The sequence below is a fragment of the Zingiber officinale genome, chromosome 4A, assembly GCF_018446385.1.
Source record: "Zingiber officinale cultivar Zhangliang chromosome 4A, Zo_v1.1, whole genome shotgun sequence".
In the NCBI taxonomy this organism is placed as follows: Eukaryota; Viridiplantae; Streptophyta; class Magnoliopsida; order Zingiberales; family Zingiberaceae; genus Zingiber; species Zingiber officinale.
This window is the reverse complement of record NC_055992.1, coordinates 5,810,249-5,831,583: the sequence shown is the minus strand read 5'-3', so window position 1 is coordinate 5,831,583 and position 21,335 is coordinate 5,810,249. Positions and strand designations below refer to the sequence as shown.

General features: G+C 37.8%; 1 protein-coding gene across 1 annotated transcript; it reads left to right on the top strand.

Moving 5' to 3' along the window:
- The first annotated feature begins 570 nt into the window (after nucleotides 1-570).
- LOC121969387 (zinc finger CCCH domain-containing protein 19-like) lies at nucleotides 571-14,103 on the top strand. The gene is made up of 10 exons (XM_042519468.1): nucleotides 571-2,311; nucleotides 2,383-2,462; nucleotides 5,174-5,361; nucleotides 8,243-9,149; nucleotides 9,235-9,362; nucleotides 10,434-10,493; nucleotides 10,573-10,623; nucleotides 10,715-10,785; nucleotides 11,098-11,249; nucleotides 11,356-14,103. Exons 1-10 carry the CDS (start codon nucleotides 678-680, stop codon nucleotides 13,962-13,964), a joined length of 5,880 nt encoding a protein of 1,959 aa, XP_042375402.1. The 5' UTR covers nucleotides 571-677; the 3' UTR covers nucleotides 13,965-14,103.
- Nucleotides 14,104-21,335: the final 7,232 nt, after the last annotated feature.

Genomic DNA, 21,335 nt, shown 5'->3' with positions numbered 1-21,335 from the left:
ATCTCGACTTTATCAAAATTAAATAATTTAATATCATCGATATAAGATATTGATAGATAAATCATCATTTTATTCTACTACAGTGGACTTTTATAATGAATTCTAACACCTTTTTACTCCTAACATTTAAATTTATTAAAATTTTATTACTTTTAAAAAAAATCTTTTGTAGCTTCATTATCATTATTTTACTTTCTAAATTTTTATAACCAAGATACCTATCTTTTTTAGTTTAATTATTAAATTCTTATATTATCCTCCATGTTCCATGTGCTATTATTTTTTATAGTAAATAACAATAATAAAGAATCGAGATAAAAGGATATTAATAGAAGAATATGAGATATTTTGATGATAATAAAAAGTTACGGGGCTAAATAAAAAATTTCAGTAAATTTATGATGCTTTGCTGCATGACGAACACCCGCGTGTCAAACATGATGACCATCCAAAACCGTCCATCCCACTTGTCAGTTTCATCTGATCCGTCCATTCACTTGTCTCCTGCATCTCAATCGAAACGCAAGCCATGAGCTCGCGACAAATGGCGTTAAAAACCCTCGCTTGGCTGGTTCGTCTCTTCTCTCCGTTCCAGTCCACCGAGTAGAAATCGTGCGAAGACGAAGAGGGTTCCTGCTTGAACTGCGAAAGTTAGGGTTTTGATCGTCAAATGATCCATGGATGAAGTAGTTGGAGAAGGCGCTTCAGTCCTAGCCGAGCCCCATCCACCGGGCGAGGAGCGCACGCAGCTGGAGGCCGTCGATGTCGGCCTAACTCAGTTTGACCAGGCAGAACGCAGGGGCGAAGCGGATTATTATGCCGTTGATAAAGGCTCCTCCTCATTGTCGTTCCCCTCCGGCTTTGATGCGAGCGCTCCGGATCTTCTCGAGGCGTCGGAGCCCCTAGTCGATGTCAGTTCCACCAGTGGTGACGGCACCAATGGTGGGCGGGTGGCGGTAATCGATGTGGATGACACGGAAAATCCTCAGTGTGAGCGGGCAACTGGTTGTATGACTGCGTTACCGGTGCCTCAGGGCTCCGCTGCTCCTCCCCTATCTAACGGAGGAACTGAGAAAGCTATCGCCTATGAGCTTGATTCTTCCAAAATTGCTGTGGTTGATGCTGATACACTCCAAGAGGAGGGGAAGGCAGAGAGTGACCGTATTCTGCATTGCCATCAAGTGAAGAACGATGAGCAAGTAGGAACTTTGATGCCTCAGGGGCCACCTGAAGTTTCCAATTGTGATTTTGATGGCGGTAATCCAAACATCCCCGTGTCTGAGGCTGACACAATTATTTCCAGCCATGTCACTGCTTCTGCTGTTTCTTCAGATATGGAAGTGTTAAAGATGGAGGTGGATCCCGCTACAATTTCGCAACATTGCAAGGACAGTTTCCAGGGAGAAGCAATCCATTCTTATGGAGCATCTGCTGTTTTTTCCTTCAATTCTGATGGTGTGAAATTTTCATCTTTTGAAAGTGACAATGGTATTAGTGCCATAGCCAATGTTGATGTTGTGGAAGAAGCAGTTTTAAAAACGGAAGTGGATAGTTTCCCAGTGTCTGAATGGCAGCAAGGGAAGGAACAGGACAGTATTAAGGAGGAGGACAGTGTTAAGCAGGAGGTTTTGGTGCCTCAGAGCTCTTATATCATGCCTTCCTCTGGTTTTGATGGTGATCTTTTGAACTGTGATGCCTTTGAGATAGCCGATGCTCCCACCACTGCAGCTGGTGATAATCCTGTTCACTTTGCAGCGTTGAAGGTAGATGATCATATTGAAGCAATTGCCGAAGGCAAGCAAGTCACCTGTGAAGAATCTGATGTTTTGAGGCACGTGTCATCCATCTCTGAGAGTGCACCTGAGAAAGTAGAGTCTTGTGAGCCTGTTGCTGTTGATATGCCAGGTGATAATGATGCTATGAAAGTGGATATGACATTTACAGATATTGATCAACTGGGTAATGGGGCACTTCCCATATGTGAACAGACCGTGGATGTTGTGGTGGCTGATATTTCAATGTCCAAAGACTCATCTTCTGAGTTTCCTTTTGATTCTGACCATGGACTTCAGGACATTTCTGTACATGAGCCTGATGTGACCACCATTTCACTTGACAGTGCTGATGTCGTGGATGACGAAGCAATGCAAATGGATGCAGATGATAGAGCTACTATCTTGCAAAGAGGTGGACGGAGGAAGAGGGGTCGACCATCAAAGACTCAAGTTGTTAGAACATCAAGGCAGAAAGAAGCTGAAGAGGTGTGTTTTATTTGCTTTGATGGAGGTGATCTTGTGGTTTGTGATCGTAGGTCAGTATAGCTCATCTTCCATTTTTATTTCCTTTTTGTTTTGTTATATATTTTTCTCTTTGGATTTCTAGGGGTTGTTCAAAGGTGTACCATCCTTCATGTGTCAATAGAGATGAGGCTTTCTTCCATGCAAAGGGTCGTTGGACATGCGGTATGTTTCTTTGCGCCATGTAATTTTTCACATATGTTTCTTTTTTTTTGTGTGTCTAGGATATTTTTATTGGTTATGGAATTTGAATGTGTCATATATTTTAATGACTGAATCGTAATTTCATATATATTACATTTGTTTATATTGAACCTTAAAGAGTGTGTTTTTGGTGCATATTTTATGTTTGCTACTATTGGTATGATAAATATACCTTAACTAAAAGGGCAGTCCGGTGCATGAAGCTCCCGCCATGCGGGGTCCCGAGGAAGGATCCATTGTACGCAGCCTTACCTTGCTTTTTGCAAGAGGTTGTTTTCAGGATTCGAACCCGTGACCTTTTGGTCACATGGCAACAACTTTACAGTTGCGTCAAAGCTCCCCTTCACTAAAAAATAATATTTTAATGCATGCCCAATAGTACAGAGCAGCTTGGTTGTCAAACTCTGGATCCACTTATTATTCCTTGATCCATTGTCTATTTTAGAAGAGCTTATTAGGAAAAATATTTGATGTTGTAGGTCAACCAAATGTTCCCATAAAGTCGGAAGCTATCCCTACCCGAGGATGCATGGATTTTGACCCCTTCTTAGATCTTCAAGAGTTATCCACCATGTTGATCAGTTATACCTGTTCAATTAAGTGACAAATGTGTAAATTTGATTTGGACAAAGAAAATTTTCATTGAGATATTGACTAACATAATGTTGAGCTTGCTAATTAATTTTTCACATTGAAAACTTTTTCTTATATCAGGTTTCGCAGCTTGATGAATTTCATCCATGATGTTGACTAACATATATGTTTAGTATCTTAATTAATTTACTTTGGCATGGGCAAGCTTCAGGGGCCATTCAACTTAACAGTTCTTTCATTGATTGGTTTTGTTAATTGGTGACTTATGGAATAAACAATCATGAAGGAAGAAAAGAGATTTATTGGTAATGCGGTTTTGAAAAATTATATTACTAACAGTAATCCGGGTATGCTAAGGATGAACAATCACTTGGCACTTGGAAATTACCTGAAAGACAGAGACCAACATATAGGGAATAGTATGACATGGATAAAAACATAGATATATTTAAATTTGTTGCACGCACTATAAATGCTCTATATAAAATCTATATTTCTTAGTTTTATCGTGTGAAAGATTATACTAAAAGCTTGCTAGATAATGTGAAAGTATGCTCATGTGTGTTAAGTGTACTATGGTGGAAAAGTTCCATCTAACTAATTACAAATAGCTAGACTTCATAAATTACTATTAATATCAAGTCAAATATCCAATATCAATCACATGCATAAATGATGAACCACAACCAAAAATATGAATTGTAACCGTTGAGGGTTGATTCAGTGGATCATAATATCGTTCTCGCTATTGAGTTTTATGTGAGGCTATATCACAAGTAATATTGTGGTCTTTTAAATCACTTTTAAGTATACTAAACAAAGCCTTCAGTGGTTTTCCTTCATCTCTCAGGCTTCCAATTCTAACTTATTCAACTCTTCTCACTTTAGAATTTAATCATCTTTGAGCATGTCCCTACCATCTCAATTTATTTTTTTTTCAGATTATCGTTTGTATTTCTAAATAATTAAATTTGTTATTTATATTTTTTTAGTAACCTTCACATCATCCAAGGATATCTATCGGATGATTAATTTTTACTTGTGTTGTTTCACTCAACATACGAATGATTGATATTAGAGTCTTTCATTTTTTAGTCTAAGGCGCATGTTATGACTTCACACTGTTCTAAAAACTCTTCTCCCAAACCTTAAAACTATTGATGTTTTCATGATTTGCTTCTTCCCATCTCTGTATAATTATATGCCGACAAAGATAAGTTCAGATGCTATGAGAGTCACATGAAGTATCCACTCACCTGAAAAGTTGAAATATTGGTTTATATGGGCACAACATGAACATGACATGCAATTTTAACTCTGTTCTGCATGATCAGTGAGATTTTATCACAAGCTTCCAAAGATTTAACAGCGCCACTTATTTATTTAATAGTATTTTTATCATCAAGACAAGCTCAAGAGGGTAACAAATCTTGTATTTGGAAAAGCAATCAAAATTTTTTACTAAGAGCGAAAACAAAGAATTCTTATCTAATTTGTTGACACATGTATAGTCATGAATGTGCCTGACAAATTACTGAGAGTTTTATATTCTCTCTTTAAAGATAAGGAGATGTTTGTACTATTACCTAATACATCTCTCTTCTTATCACTCATGAGGCACGATGTGTTCATATGGCTAAATCATTCTTTTGGAATTGATTCCTAGTGAATGAAAAATTTCCAAGCATGTTGCTTGATGATGTTCATGGCTCGACTGATTTAATGGTTGGTGATAAAATGTGTTTTATATGACTGTTACAGAATGGTATATCTATTAATTTGTGAATTGAAAGGAATTAGGAATGGGTATTGCAGTGTTCTAAAATTGTCTGCTGGGGACAGTAAACCTTTGGAGAAATTTTGAATTTCAATTTTGTCTGCAATGTGCAAGTGATTGCACACAGAAATTTGCCGAGCAGATCCTAGGAGAAAAAGCAATGTCATTTCTTAAGAACCTATAGTTTATAAACAATATCTATTTTTTAATATTTGAATATTTCTTTTCTAGCTTAAGAATGATTTTCAGTTTCCTATGCAGTGTTACTTTTCTAATTTATTCAGTTGAATTGGAATTCTAGGTTGGCATATATGTAGCAGCTGTGAGAGAACTGCTCACTACATGTGCTTTTCCTGCACATACTCTTTATGTAAAGGGTGTATTCAAGAATCTGGATTTATTTGCCTTAGAGAAAATAAAGGGTTCTGTGAAGCTTGCATGAGCACTGTGATGCTGATAGAGACAAAGGAATATGGGAATGGACAAATGGTTTGTTGTGTTTTCTTATCCTTCTAATTCCTCCCAATTACTTTTGACAGCAGTCTGTACAAGAACTCGATATTCAAGTCTCAACTTGTTCATGTAACTTGGTATTTGAAGAATTTTTTTTTTTAACTCAACTAGTTTGTTATGCTATCTTCATAATAACATTATGTTGAAAAAACCCTTGAAATATCCTGTTTGCATTTTCCATCCATCTCTCTCTCTTCCTTTCTCTAACATTCTCTATCCCCATCAAGTAAACACAGCATTAGGAAATAATCTACTTGGTTGCACACCCTTTTGTACTTGCTAGCTATTTTATTTTTTGTTTACATTATTTGGACAAAGGTTGCATAGTTAAAATGGAGAAGGACTCATATTCTCTTGTGTGATTGTCATATGTTCCTTAACAAGGTAAAAAAGCAAGTGTTGTCTACCCTCTATTTGGTGATTGTATAGTGCATATGTATCATGCAAGCACATACATAGATGGATATGCCTTTGTTATTAAAAAATATATATAATTTAACATTATTTTAACGTATATATATGTTTACACAGCAGTTAAAGCACAGTCAGAGTTATAAATCCATAGAAAAAGGTAATTTATGCTTAAATGATGATTGACAGAATGTAAATAGGATCTGAAACTTTAATGTGTATATTGAACAACTTGTTCTAATTCATCAAATAACTAATCTTTCTTTGGTAACACATGATTCCCAGTTAAGAAATCTGTGCACTTTGAATAAATAAAACTTAACCTAGATTGATCATCTTCTTCTTGTCTATTTCATTCTTAACGATATTATGTTGTGATGAAATAATAAACCAGTTCTTAACGATATAGGTAAGTCAATTGAAGATTAAAGCAATATGCAGCAGCATATGTACATACAAGCATATGCGTTGGGTGAGGTTGCATATCCTAATAAATGTCCAAATGCATGAATTAATCAACCTAAGCAATCTCTATATAAAATAAAATTCTACACCTGTCACATAGCATATCTAATTAATCAACCTAAGAAATTCACTCCTAGTAGAACAAATATATGCATATGAAAATTAAAATGCTTATGAATATTAAGTGTTTAGGACTTAAAAATTATAGATTTTTTATAGAAAAGATTGGCAAGTGCTTTATCTAAGTAAACGTCATTATCAAATTCCTCTTCGTCACCTTTTTTTACCCTTTCTGTTACATTAGGTCTAGAGACTGGTTTATTGATACCATCTTTTATTTGATTGGATTTGATTCAATCAATTTGTTTTAGAAGTGTGTGAACTTAATGCATATGTAGCTCATGCTGATCCATCTATTCCACATATTGAGCATTGCCTCATATTTGGATCATATTGGATATGCAATGCAATCCTCAAGTATACCACTTTTGCAATGGCATAGAAGGATTTTTAAAAAAGAGTGAGATAAATTGAATCAATTAGAGTTGTAACTTTTGAGGAATAAAATAATTGTAACCTTTGAGTTAAAAGAGGTCTAATTGATTGAAGAATTGCAAATTTTGTAGCTTTTTATATAGCTCAATGGAATGCTAAGATCGAAATAACAACCCAAATGATTTTGTTTACTTCCAAAATCCAAAATAATTATTAAAATGTGGGTCTTGTGAAATGATATAGTGTGAGAATAGCTCTAAGGGAGTAGTACTCTCTGATTTTCTAAATGGGGTTCCTCTTTTCTTACTCAAATAAGGCCAAAAATATGCATTTATGTTTTGTTAGCTAAATCATGTAATCTTGTCGGTTTTTCTTAGCCATTTACTAATGAGTAATAAACAGAATTAACTAGAAAATATTGTTAGTTTTCTTGGTGTATGGTATTTCCATATGATATTGTCGTAATTGATAAGAATGCAATTATGAAATAAGATGTTTCATCATGGAGAAATTTTTTTGTAACTAAATGCTTAAGATAAGTAAAACAATGATTAAATATGTGCACTTTTTGGATAACAAGAAAGAAATGATGGGATAGATAAGATAGATGAACATGAAATTTGTGAAAATAAAAGTTTTTGATATTTTGGATCTATTATTCAAATAAGAGGAGATATTGATGAGGACATTGTTAATATGATAAAAAAATGAGTTGTGAAAATTTTGAGTTCCTCATAGCTAAAAGGAAACTTTTATAAAAGTGCTATATGATCCATTGCAGATTGGAGTGATGAGCTGTTAGGAACCAACACATACAAAAAGTTAATGTTAGTTGAGATGAGAATACTAAGATGGATGCATGAAGTTGCTAAAAAGGATAAATTAAAAAATGTCAGCATTTGACAACAGTAGGTATAGTTTTAATAGACAATCAAATGAGAGAAAATATGTTAGATGGTATGGATATGTTTAAAGATGTTTTGTAGGTTTTATAGTGTGAATTTAAATCTATTAGTGTCGAAGGTGCAAAGTTAGAGAGACCATAAAAACAAGTCAATATTACTTGATGTAATAAAAAATGATTTAGTTATTTTGAATAGTGGGATAAAATACAACTTGATGACGAGTAGCCTTGCACAATGTGTCTTCTTCTTCAGTTTCTTTTTGAGAAATCTTCTTTCATTTTTTGTAAACTCAGTATCAATGAACTATAACAGTATTTAAACCTTGACTACAATGCTATGATGTTATTTGATGCATGGCAGTCAAGCACTTCTGTTAGGCACACCATTGTATTGCATTCCTTTTTGTTATAGTGTTTCCTCTGATGATATTTCTCGTTATTCTTTTGGTAGTATAGCATAATGATTTTCAAATTGTTGTATTGTGTGTCTGAATCATTTTGTTTGTGTTTACTATAGTTACATATATCCCCTTCATCGCCTTTTTGATAATTTTGTGCTATACTTTTTTGGTCTATAAGCAGATTACAGTTGATTTTGATGATAGAAGTAGTTTTGAATATTTGTTCAAGGACTACTATATAGCTCTGAAAGCGAAGTTGTCATTGACATTAGATGAGTTGATGAGCGCTAGAAATCCAATCAAGAGATCTGATGTTGCCACACTAACTAATGGTTCTGGTAATTTGCGTAATCCTAAAGAACAGCAGGTAGCATCTTCAGACAGCTCTTCAGACCATAAAGAAAGAACTTCTAGGAGGAAAATTAGAAAAAGATTTAAGAAATTTATCAATGACAAAGGGTCAGTAAAAGGAGATTATGTTGGTACATCTGTCTCCAGGAACTCTGAGTGGGCTACGGATGAACTTTTGGAGTTTGTAGCACATATGAGAAATGGGGATATATCTGCTTTATCCCAGTTTGATGTTCAGGCTCTTTTGCTTGACTACATAAAGAAGCATAATCTTCGTGATCGCCGTCGGAAAAGTCAGATTGTTTGTGATCCAAGGCTTGGAAATCTTTTTGGGAAAGAGCGTGTGGGGCATTTTGAAATGTTAAAACTCCTTGAGTCACATTTTCTCATAAAAGAGGTAACAACACTAGATAGTGAAGACAAGCAAGGAGGTATAGTAGATCCCGACTCTGACCCAACAAATGCTAAAGCAAATAATGATCCATCCACAAAGTTAACTCTTGATAAGAGACGCAAGGTTCAGAAAAAGGTGGAGGATAAGGAACTTCTAAACAATCTTGATGATTATGCAGCAGTAGATGTTCACAACATTAGCTTAATGTATCTGCGTCGTAATTTAATGGAGAACTTGATTGAGGATGATGAATTTGAGGAGAAAGCAATTGGATCCTTCGTAAGAATAAGGATTTCTGGGCTGGGACAACGCCAAGATATGTACCGGTTGGTCCAAGTTATCGGTAGGCTTTACTTGCTACTTAGTATTGATAGATATATATTCGTACATGAGTTCATTAATTTTTGCTGCCTGTATTTTCTGTTCAGGTTCAGGCAAAGCAACAGAACAATACAAAAGTGGAAAGGGGACAACTGATGTAACACTTGAGATACTAAATTTAAACAAGAAGGAGATTATTACAATTGATATCATCTCAAATCAGGAGTTTACCGAGGTAAACTTTTCTCTTTACATAGTTTTCCTTACTGATGTTCTGTCAATTATTTTTTGCATGAAGGGGTTTTTCAGTTTCTCATTATTCAATACCTATGTAAAACTTGTGCGAGTATTGATGTGGTGTCTATGGTTTTCTCATGTTATGAACCTTTATACAGAAGAAAATGCTAAGTTCAACTTTGACTCATTGCCAATATGTAAGCTGGCACCCAAAAAATCATTTTCTGATTCTTTATTGCCTATCTTTCGACAAGTTGTATCGATGCAATTTGAAGGTGTAAGAATAACTGGAGACCAAAAAATCTATTGAGTTTAATTAAAAGTGATCTATTTGTATATTTATTAAAGATGTATTATTCCATAAAATTCAATGGAGGGATAAAATCCATGTAGCCGGGTCCCAAAATAGTTGGGAACAAAGTTAACTGATTACTTGACTTCCTATTATTATGACAAGGAATAAAATGGAATCTAATGACACTTTGTTTCACAATAATTTGCAAATAAAATATAGTTTTTTTGCACCAAGGGCTCACTTTGTATTATGTGATTTAGTTTTTTCTTTTCATTTTTCATGATTACCAAAATCAGCATCAGGGTTACATGGTCAAAAAATCTAAGTATTGCTCGTATTGTAACAGACGGATTGGTGAAATCAGCATTATGAAAAATTAAAAGAATAGAATAACCAAATAGTTTCATACATGATAATACAAGATAACAGATAATGATCAATTATAACCCCTTTTATTGGTGTCAGCTGATTTTGACAACTATGAAGCTCGTCCTCAAATGATCATCACATCTCAAGAAATTTCAATGCCTATCTTTAAGACCAGAGGAATAAGACAACTTGATGACCTTTCTCTTCGAAGGTTTTTATCCTTTATTAGAAGATATTAAGTTTAGTAGCTCTTCGGAATCCTTAATGGTCCTATAATAGTTGGCTCATCTACTACTCTGCCTCACTACTCTGCCTCTTTTGAGTTGTTATATTAAAGGCAAATAAGTTACTATTTGACTGGACAATATGTTGTCTGTCATGCCTGATAAGATCATGTTCTTGTAGGAGGAATGCAAACGCTTAAGACAGAGCATTAAATGTGGGTTTATTGGACGACTAACAGTGGTATAACTATGTTTGGTTATCATTGTATTATTAGATTTCAAACAGAATAAATCTCATGGTTTTTGTTTTCATCATTTAGGGAGACGTTCTGGAGAAGGCAATGTCTCTCCAACATGTAAGAGTAAATGATGTAAGTATCTTCCTCTGAAGTTTTTTTTTATGTTCAATCTTTTTTTCCCTTTTTTTCTGGAAAGCTACAAACATTTTTAATGTTTATTCAGTGGTTGGAAAGTGAGAAATCAAGGCTTGGTCATCTTCGTGATCGTGCTAGTGAAAAAGGCCGCCGGAAAGAATATCCTTTGCTGCAAACTATTCTTATTGGGAAGTATATCTTCTAAACCCTGCTGCTTATCAGAATAGTAATAGCTTTCGTAGTTTTTTTTTTGAATCACTGAATGGATCCACATATCTGGGTCAGGCTGGTCTAGGTGCGGGAAAGAAATTGCTGAATGGATTGGGCAGAATGCAATCGAATCCCAAGACCATTTGCATGCTTCACTGCTAATTTTATTATTTTTTTTTCATATTGATGCTGCCCATTGTCTGATCATAGTTACTCTATATTAGTAATGTGTATATTGGTACCACCTTGACTTTCCTCCACGCTTAGAGAATGTGTGGAGAAGCTGCAACTGTTGAACACGCCTGAAGAGCGAGACCGCAGGCTGAATGAAGCCCCTGATATACACACTGACCCACATATGGACCCAGACTTTGAGTCTGCAGAGGAAGAAGAGCCAGATGTGGGAAAACATGGTATAGTACAACTTGGCAGTTCATATCTTTTATCTCAAACCTCATATCAATTTTTTCTTTTGCTATTTATAATTATAAAACTTTAAATTGATTGTTGAGCATGCAGATTTCTATGACAAGTTGAGAGAATCTTCTTTCACTAGGAATGGGAGGGAGGTAAAGTCTCCTGGGAAAGGAGGTTCAACCGAAAACTGGAGTAGTTTCCGGAAAAACTCAAACGTTTGGGAGTCAAACAGAAGTTCTCAAATTCAAGTTAGGCCTTTGGCAGATTCCTTTTCTGGGAGACGTGTTGATGCAACTGATTTTTCCTTGAACCAGTCTAATGACACACACCAGCTAGTTTCTGAGGTTCCAAAAAATTATGTACTTGCAAGTGCACCAGATGGCAGTCTGTACAACGAGAAGCATCTTTCAATGGAACAATCATCTGAGGGTCTGCATGGTAATCAAAAGGCATCATTGCCAGTTGGGAATGTAACTAAATCAAACACAAGTGAATCAGAAAAGATTTGGCATTATAAAGATCCATCCGCAAGAATCCAAGGACCATTTTCAATGTCTCAATTGCGCAAGTGGAGTACGACTGGATATTTCCCTCCTAGTTTGATGATTTGGAGAACTTCTGATAAGCCTGAGGACTCTATCACGTTGACTGATGCAATGGCAGGGAAATTTGAGAAAGATTTACCTGAGTGGGAACCTCCTTCTAAGAACACTGAGGACTTAGTTGATGTTTCACCTACTCCATTTAGTGTGGAAGGAAATTCAGAAAGTGTTCGGAGAGGAAGTAAGGAAAATACACAAAAGGTGAAGCCTTCTTCCTGGTCATCTACAAACATGGATGTCTCTTCCAGCACATCACCAAATGCTGCCAATATTAGGGTTGGACAAGCACAAAAAATGCCAATTGAGTCACAGCCTAATAGTCAGTACTATGTGAATTCTCAATTCAATAGGAACTCTACAAGTAATCAATTATCCAGTACCATTACAAATATCTCACTAAATGACTCGTATCAGCTGAGAAATGATTCTTCCAATGTACCTACTCTGACTTCACAACCAAGCAGCCAAGGCTGGTCAAATGCCAAAGGTTTTGCAAATAAACATATGGCACCTAATGTTTCTGTCCATGACACGGCTTCAGGCTGGGTTACTCCTACAGGAGGCATGGAGGAGATAGTGTCTTTAAGAAATACGGCAAATTCATTAACAGAACTTGGTTTGGGCTCCACACAGTTTGTGCCTGATCAAGCTGTTGTTCGAGATGACGGAAAATCTCTTCATGTTGCGTCTGTTCTGGGACCTGAAATGAAGAGGCCCCGGACCCATGAAGGAGGGGCAGGTGAGACAAGTTTTTCTGAATATAATCAAGCAGCCTCTCAGTCGGCTGACCAGAGTCAAATTCTTCTCGCACATGATCAAAACCACCCTGGAAAACATTCACTGACAACACAAGATAGATCGTCCGATGGTATTGGACCAACTAATGATCCTGTTGCCAGTGCTCAAATTGTGACTTCACAAAAGTTTGAAACACCTGATGTCTGTACACCCTCAGTCGATGCAACTAGAAAATTATTTGTTCAAACAGATGCTTCAGAGTCTATCTTAGCTCAGAGATCACAAGCTTCTGCAACTCCAAATTCTGAGCGTATGAATCCAGCAAACTTTGAAATTCCAATACACATGAGCATCACTAATAATCAAATGCCATCATCAAACATGACACCTTATGGTTGGAGCTCTGCTCTCAATTCTGCTGCAGCTAGCAACGATAATACCCAATTGCTCTGTTCTAATGGTTCTAACCCACCATCTTCACAGTTTGGATCAAATGCCAATATCGTATCTGTAAAACCAACCCAGATGGGATTTGTTAATGGATCTAATATTCAAAACTCAATTTTTCCGATGGCTTCACAAAACCCAAGCACAAATCCAGGTTCTACACAAGGAACTGGAAGTTGGACAGCAGTGCCTCAAGGAAACATGAACATTGGCTGGGGAATGGTAGCTCAGAACAATATGAATATGCCTTGGGGACAGACTACTCAAACACTTGCAGATTTTAACATGGGTTCGGGGGTACAAAATCAGGTAAATCCTATGGTGAACGCTGGTTGGGCTGCACCGGCACCGGCACCGGCACCGGCACCGGGAAACACAAATATGAATGCAGGTTGGGTAGCCCCAGCAATGGGTAACACAAATCAAACTCCTGGATGGGGAGCTCAATTGCAGGGAAATTTTTCCATGAATCCCGTTTGGGCTATGTTTATGCCAGGACAGCCAAACCCTAGCCCTGGCTGGGTAGCTCCTCTACAGCCAAGCACATGCCACACTATGGAAACATCTGCACAAGCCATGAACATGAATCCGGCTTGGGGACCAGGACAAGGAAATATTAAGCCTTCAATGAATCCACCCGTTGGAAATCCTCAGAGCTTTAGTAGTCAACCACCCCAAGTGAATCCACCAGTTGGAAATCCTCAGAGCTTTAGTAGTCAACCACCCCAGGCTGGAGACAGACGTACAGGCCAGGGTGACAACCCGAGGGCCAATGACTCGAGACAACCAAATCCGAGGTCATCATGGAACAGGATGCAGTCTGGAGGATCATCAGCTCCCCCAAGAGGGAACACAGGCGTGTGCTGGTTTCATGAGATGGGGAACTGCAAGAAGGGAGCATCATGTAAGTATTTCCATTCATGATTTCAGAAAGAATCTAAAGCATCTTTATCTTATTTTGTTTTCTTTAGGCCTTTTTCTGTATGCATTTAAGTTGTATTTTGTGGTGCATGTAAAATTTAGATGAAGTTGAAAGATCTTAAAAGTTGTCACCCATTACTCCCCTCTCTCTACTTGATGAATGATGTTTGGTATGTTCCTGGCATCTTTAATGAATGCTCTGATCGCCCAAGTGGCCCAAACTAGTAACTACACATGCTGAAGACTCAGAAGTTGCTCATGATATCCGGTAACTGGCATGTACCATTCATAATAAGTCGTGAGCATTGGAATTTTTTTTACAGTTTCATTGTTTTGGATACTTTGCTCAGGAATTATGTTGGATTTTTTAGCATTGGATTCCAGTTTAATGTTTGGGTGAAAATGATCGATCATACGGTGTGACTAGGATCTCATAATGTTCTTGGCTCCTTCAGGACGTTTGTAGTCGTCAATTGTACTGTTAAATTCATAAAATTGGAGGTATTGCAGGTTTGAAACATTGAATTTATATTAGTTTTGAGCATAGCCTAGGCGCAAGGCACAACCAAATGAGTCTCTTGTGCCTATGGGCTTTGTGAAAGGAGGAAGATATTGATCTTCAGGAAATCGATGGAGTTAAATTGTATAAATCTGAAACATCCGGTGATGGAACATGATCAAGATTTGGATGGTTTAATTATTTGAGTATAACTTATTTGTTTGCTATGATTTTTTTTTAATATTTAATATATTATAGTTTTATTGATGAAATATTTTGACTGAAATTTTTTATATATATTTGAATTATAAAATTTTATACCCAGAGTGTTCAGTAAGGCGTATGTTTCACCTTATGTTGTGTCTTAGATCCACTATGTATCTTAGATCCTATACATTTATATTTTTGAATGTGTTATGCCTTAAATAATTATGATTTTAAGTTCATAATTGTTGGATCGTGAAACGTCGATAAAGGAGGGGAACAACGTTGAAAAGAGTTAAGCGCAGCGGAATTTAAAAGAACAGACACAGTAATTTTATTTCGTTCGGAGCATGCGACGATTCCTACTCGAAGGCCCGTATTTCGTGAGTATTTTCGTTGGGCAATCACTATCAATTCGAATGATGATTACAAAATAATTAAGTACAAGAATTGATAGAAATAAAATATCGACAAGAGAAGAAGAATTAGAGAAAGCGCTTTGTCGGAATAGCCTCGCGGCGTCGCATGAGCGTAGAGCAGTAGTGCAAGCAGTAGATTCTGAGTTGATGTTGAAGCTCCACCCCTGGGGCTTCTTTTATATCCTGCTCCGGGCGCCTGGATCCCTTCCGGGCGCCCTGGTGCGACGTGTCAAGTCTAATCAGCGAACTCCACGTGGCGACGACTCGACTTGGATAAAACTTGCCTCCGGGCGCCCAGACCCCTCTTCTCCAGAAAGTCCTTCTCCTGCAAGAAAAGGTTAGTCCGAGGCAAATATACCCTGCAACACAGATTGTTAGCACAATTTTATAGATAAGCAAAGTGAGTATGAATTAGCAAAAAGAGTATGACTTAGATTCCGTCTTTCCGAGACTGGAATCTAGTCACGATCTCGACTTAGATATCCGAAATGGATCTAAGCCGGATCGACGCCTAATGTTCCCTTCCCGGGAACGCGTCCTCGCAGTCACTCCCCTCCAGTGACTTACCTTACTTACCTGCCAGACGTCCGGTCAGCCCGTCGACCCGTCTGGACTTCGTGCCAGCTATCCGGTCAGCCCGTCGACCTAGCTGGACTTTGTGCCTAAGCGTCCGGTCAGCCCGTCGACCCGGTTGGACTTCGTGCCAGCTATTCGGTCAGCCCGTCGACCTAGCTGGGCTTCGTGCCAGACATCTGGTCAGCCCGGCGACCTGTCTGGACTTCTCCTGCACACTCGATCAAAGTGTCAGACAACAACAAACTAACTTAACCTGATTTGTCATTCATCAAAACCTGAGTTAGACCGTTAGTGCTACCTGCACCAACAATCTCCTCCTTTTTGATGGAATGACAACCTGGTTAAGTTAGTGAAACAGATGCAAGAAAAAACAGGTAAAAATGAGTAAACGATTTTTAAGTTAAGTTTTGTGTTTTCAAATTGATTTAGCTAACTTAAACACCTAACCCTCCCCCGTTGTCATTCATTAAAAGAACTAATGTCAAGTAAACATAAATACAGACTTTAGACAAAGTAAAAAATAATGTCAAGTTAACCTAGGGGAGTTTAAAATTAAACGATAGTTTTACCTTTATTTCTTAAAAAAAACTAAGTCTTGAAAAATAGCTGATTTATAACTTAGTAACTTTGAAAAAAAAATTTTAAGTTTGCAAACAACACTTTCAAAAAGGTAATTTTTAATACTAAGTTTTTGCAAATCAAATTATGAAAATTAAGTTTAACCTAATTTTTCAGAACTAGATTCAGGATAATTTTTAAAGTGAAGTTAAATTAGATTAAAAAATGATTTTGAACTTTACTTTTAATTTTCAAAGGAGTTTGGTAAAACTAATTTTGGTAAAGTAAGATCACATTTTTAAAATAATTTTTAAAACGAAGGAGTTTTCAAAATAATTTTGTAAAATTCTTTTTCCAAAATCAAATTTTCAAAGTTCAAAAGTACTAGTTTCAAAACCATAGTTTAAAATACTTGAAAAGTTCAGTTTTCAAAGACTAAATAAAGAAAAATTTGTGATTTAAAACAAACAATTTTGAGTTGAAAATTTTTTTCACAATTTTAAACAATTTGATTTTGAAGATTGATTTTTAAACTTTGATTTTCAAAATTAAGTTTAAAATTCAACTTGAAAAACTGAATTTTATTTCTCCCCCTGAACCTGACATTAAATCAAATGTCTAACCAGTTAGTTACTGACTGACTATCAAAAGATAGCAGCTTTCACTTGGTTAGTCAAGTTAAGTTCAATCTTAACTTGATTAATGTATATTTTGTATTTAACGTCCAGACTTATATCGATGTACAGAAATAAGCATCTTAAGTCTTAGGCAAGTGGTCTATACTGTTGGTGCAACCTTAGGTCAAGGTTGACCTGGTTGACCTAACTCGAGTTGACCTGACTCGAGTTGTATTTTGATGTTTGACTTAGGAAGATTGTCGGTGCAACCTTAGGTCAAGGTTGACCTAGTTGAGTTGCATGTTGATGTTTGACACTCGTGGAAGAGTTGTATTCTTGATATGGGACAAGAATAGATGTTTGGGAGATTATTGGGGCAACCGTAGGTCAAGGTTGACCTGATTCGGGAAAAAGTCCAAGTATGGAGACTTGGCACTAGAAAAGTCCAAGCAGGGAGCTTGGCACGCGAAAAGTCCAAGTATGGAGACTTGGCACTGGAAAAGTCCAAGTATGGAGACTTGGCACGGAAAAGTCCTAACTGGGATGTTAGGCAGTGTGGAAAGTCCTGGTGAGTGAAGCCAGGCAGTGGGAAAGTCCTAACTGGGATGTTAGGCAGTTGGAAAGTCCTGGTGAGTGAAGCCAGGCAGTGAGAAAGTCCTAACTGGGATGTTAGGCAGTGTGAAAACCCTAGTGAGTGAAGCTAGGTGAAAGTCCTGGTGAGTGAAGCCGGGCAAGGGAAAATCCAGATGGATCAAGGGTGATCGGACATCTGGTGATGGGAAGTCCAAGTAGGTCATAGGAGTGACCGGATACTTGGCACGAAGAGGAAAGTCCAAGTGGGTCAAAGGGATTGACCGGACACTTGGTGGGGAGTCTTAGCAGGTCAAGGGAGTGACCGGATGCTAAGCATGATGTACCAATAGGTCAAGGTTGACCGGATATTGGTTTGAAAGGTTTGGGACTTGGTTTGGGCAAAAACCAAGCTCTGGATCGGTCTGCAGACCGATCCAGCGATACGTTTGTGTATCTGATCGATCTGGTGACCGATCAGATAACAAACAGAAGGCAAAGCGCAGTTCTGTGAGCTTACTGATCGGTCTCCACGACCGATCAGAGACGCAGCCGAGAGAGGTGGGATCGGTCTGTGGACCGATCCAGCTGTGGCCTGATCGGTCCACAGACCGATCAGGAAACGAACAGAAAGTTGGGCACTTTCTGTGGAGCAATCTGATCGGTCTAGGGACCGATCAGCCCAGGGCCTGATCGGTCCCCAGACCGATCAGAAAGGTTCTGGACCGATCAGGGTGGAGCCTGATCGGTCCACGATTCGACCGTTGAGTCACAACGGGTCGCTCCATCTTCTCCGCTGGCTTCAGTCTTCGCTGTGCAGGTTCGCAGGTTATAAAAGGAGATCAAGGCTTTGGTGCAATCGGTTCTTCTTCTTTCTTTCTTCTCTTCTGCTGAAGATTTGTGGGCTGCGATAAGAGCTCTGTTGAGTTCCTCCCGAAAGCTTCGCGTGAGCTTCCTCGACTGGAACAGCTGCTGCTGTTAGGGTTTTTGAAGCTACTGCTTCATCCGGACTCCAGTCGACAAGAAAGCAAGATTGGTAGAGTGCTTGTGTATTCTTATTGTATTTCTTGCTTATTCTTTACTCCTGTTTGCTGTTGCAAACAAGTGTGGCGAGGTTTCTCCACCCAGAAGGAGTTTTTATTAGCCGGTTTTCCGGGGACTCATCCACCGACGGATTGATTGGGTTCGTCCACCTTACGGACACACCGAGGAGTAGGAGCATCATCTCCGAACCTCGTACATCGCTGTGTTAAGGTTTGATATTCTTCCTTTCGTTTCTAGTTTATTTTTCCGCTGCGCTAACGAATTGTAGGAAGAAACGAGCGATTTGGGGCGGCTATTCACACCCCCCCTCTCTAGCCGAGTACGTAGGATCCTAACAAGTGGTATCAGAGCAAAGGTTTGCTCTTCATCGGATTAACACCCGGGGAGCAAGAGCTAGAGGATGGATCTACTCGGAGAAGATGTCACCATTCCACCATTCTACGAATGCGGTGACTTCGCGTATTGGAAGGTAAGGATGAAGTACTTTCTTATGACTAACATAATGAATTGGTTTTGTGTACAAGAAGGTTTTATTCCTCCGGTGGATAAGGAAGGAAAACCACTTGAGAAGAAGGAGTGGACAAGAGAACAAATTCACAAATCCGAAATCAACAAAGAGGTAACGAGAATAATTGAATTTTCATTGCCTACTAACATCTTGTGTAAGATAGGTTACAACAATGCCAAGGAATTATGGGATAACTTGGCCAAGTACCATGAGGAGAGCTCCACTTCAAGCCATGAAGAGGAGCCTAGTGAGCCAAGTAGCTCACATCATGGAGGGAGCGAATTGGGAGTTGAGGGCTACTCAACATCCAAGGAAGAAGAGGAGGAGAGTTCCTCTTGTTCAAGATCGGAGCAAGAAGAAGATTCTACCTCCGGAAGGGATGAAGAAGAAAGCTCATCTCCATCCACAAACCTAGGTAACTCAAACACTTTAATTTCGAGCAAATTACATATATTATGCTTTGAGTGTAGGGAGTATGGACATTACAAGAGCAAATGTCCAAAGAGAGTTAGGAAGGCTCCACCGGCGCCTAAGGTCAAGGAAGCCGGAGGCCCGATACGCAAAGGCAAGGAGCACGTGGTGTGCTTCCAATGCAAGCGAAGGGGGCACTATAGGAGCCAATGTCCGAGGGGGAGGCAACCTCACAAGGACAAGAAAACAAGCACATCAATAAGGGGGGCTAAGGCAAACCCTAAGGTAATCTCTAAGGTTCATTATTGCAATTCTAATAAAACTCATGCTAGTAGTTTTATTGCAATTGTTAATAATGATAAGCATGTTAACTTTAGGAACCAATACATGTGCTTAGGAGCTAAACATGTTAGCCTAGGTAAGGATAACACTAGAAATACCAACCCTAGGATTAACGCTTCTAAAGTTAAGGAAAACCTAGGTAGAAATCCCAAGAAGACTAGACACATGCCTAGGAATATCTCAAGAGAAAATGACAAATTAACACTTGAGGTATTAGAGAGGGAAAATCAAGTCTTGAGGTCAAGACTTGATAATTTAGAAAAGGCTCTTAAAAACATGGAGAAGTCATCTCTAGGGTTTAGGGGTCAAAAACCCAAGTCCAAGGACAAGAAAGGTTTGGGTCACAAACCTAAGTCCCAAGTGGTCAAGCCCACTTATCATAGTATTCCATTCGATTATGGAACAAAACCTAGGGCTAGGAAGACCACCACCAAGGTCACAAGGGGAGTCACCCCTAGAGTTGATCTTGATGAGTCTCAAATGACCAAGGCTTTAAAGCCTAAGAGGGTCATTAGGAGGGTTGCTAGGGAAGTCATCCCTAGTGAATATTTAGTGAACCCAATGAGCTCAAATAGGTATTGGGTTCCTAGGAGCATCTTCTCTATCCCATAGATGGGTTAGAGAGTGTCAACTCCAATTAGAAGGGTAGTTAACCCAACTTTGAGGAAATTGACACTCAAGGAGCATTTTCAAGGTTTTGATAACCTTTGAAAATGAAAAAGAATTATTATTTACTCCTTGAAGAGTAAATTGTGCCATATTTGAAAAATATCGATTTTAATCTTATTTGGCACAATTTAAGAAAACCTAGAGAAATACCATAATTGGGATTTTGGTTTTCTCTTAGGGATATATGGGAAATCTAGGGTTAGATTTTAAGTTAGCTAAGGCTAAGGATACTTAGATAGGGAATTTAGGTTTTTTTTTTTTTTGTGTGCTAACTTGCCATGATTGGTTGCCATATGTCATGCCATGACATCATATTTATTTTATTATTATTTGAAATGTCATGATAATGCTTAGGCTAGTTGATATGTCATGCTTTATTTAAGTTTTCAAACTTTATGCCATGACATCATGACATAGGCACATGTTTTTACTTATGATATCATTATATGCCATGTCATCATCTCTTGCATTATAATCAATGAAATTGATTTGAGGACAAACATATAATTTGATATTGAGATCAAATTGGTGTTTAGAAAATGCATGAGAACTTAGCCTAAGTTGACCTTAACCCATATCTCACATCGAATTGACTTGAATGTGGTTTGATACACCTTAGATGTGTGTGAGATATTAGGATCATGAGTTAGGATCGAGGTGCATTGTCCATGTACCTAGATGACCCTAATTCAAGAAATGGAGGATCATAGGGAAAACTTGTGTACAAGTCATGTACATATAGTCCTAAGATTATGATCCTAAATTAAAGGGTTTAAAATCATTTCAAAATTATTTTGAAAAACCTTGATGAAGCTTTCCTAGTGATTGCATTCATCATTGAACATTGTGATACAAAGTTGAGTTAAACTTGAACTATTTCAAAGTTTTTGAACTTTGTATCAAGATTGAAAAATGGAAGTTATTTTCATAGAAAACTATTTTTCCATGATAGTGTAT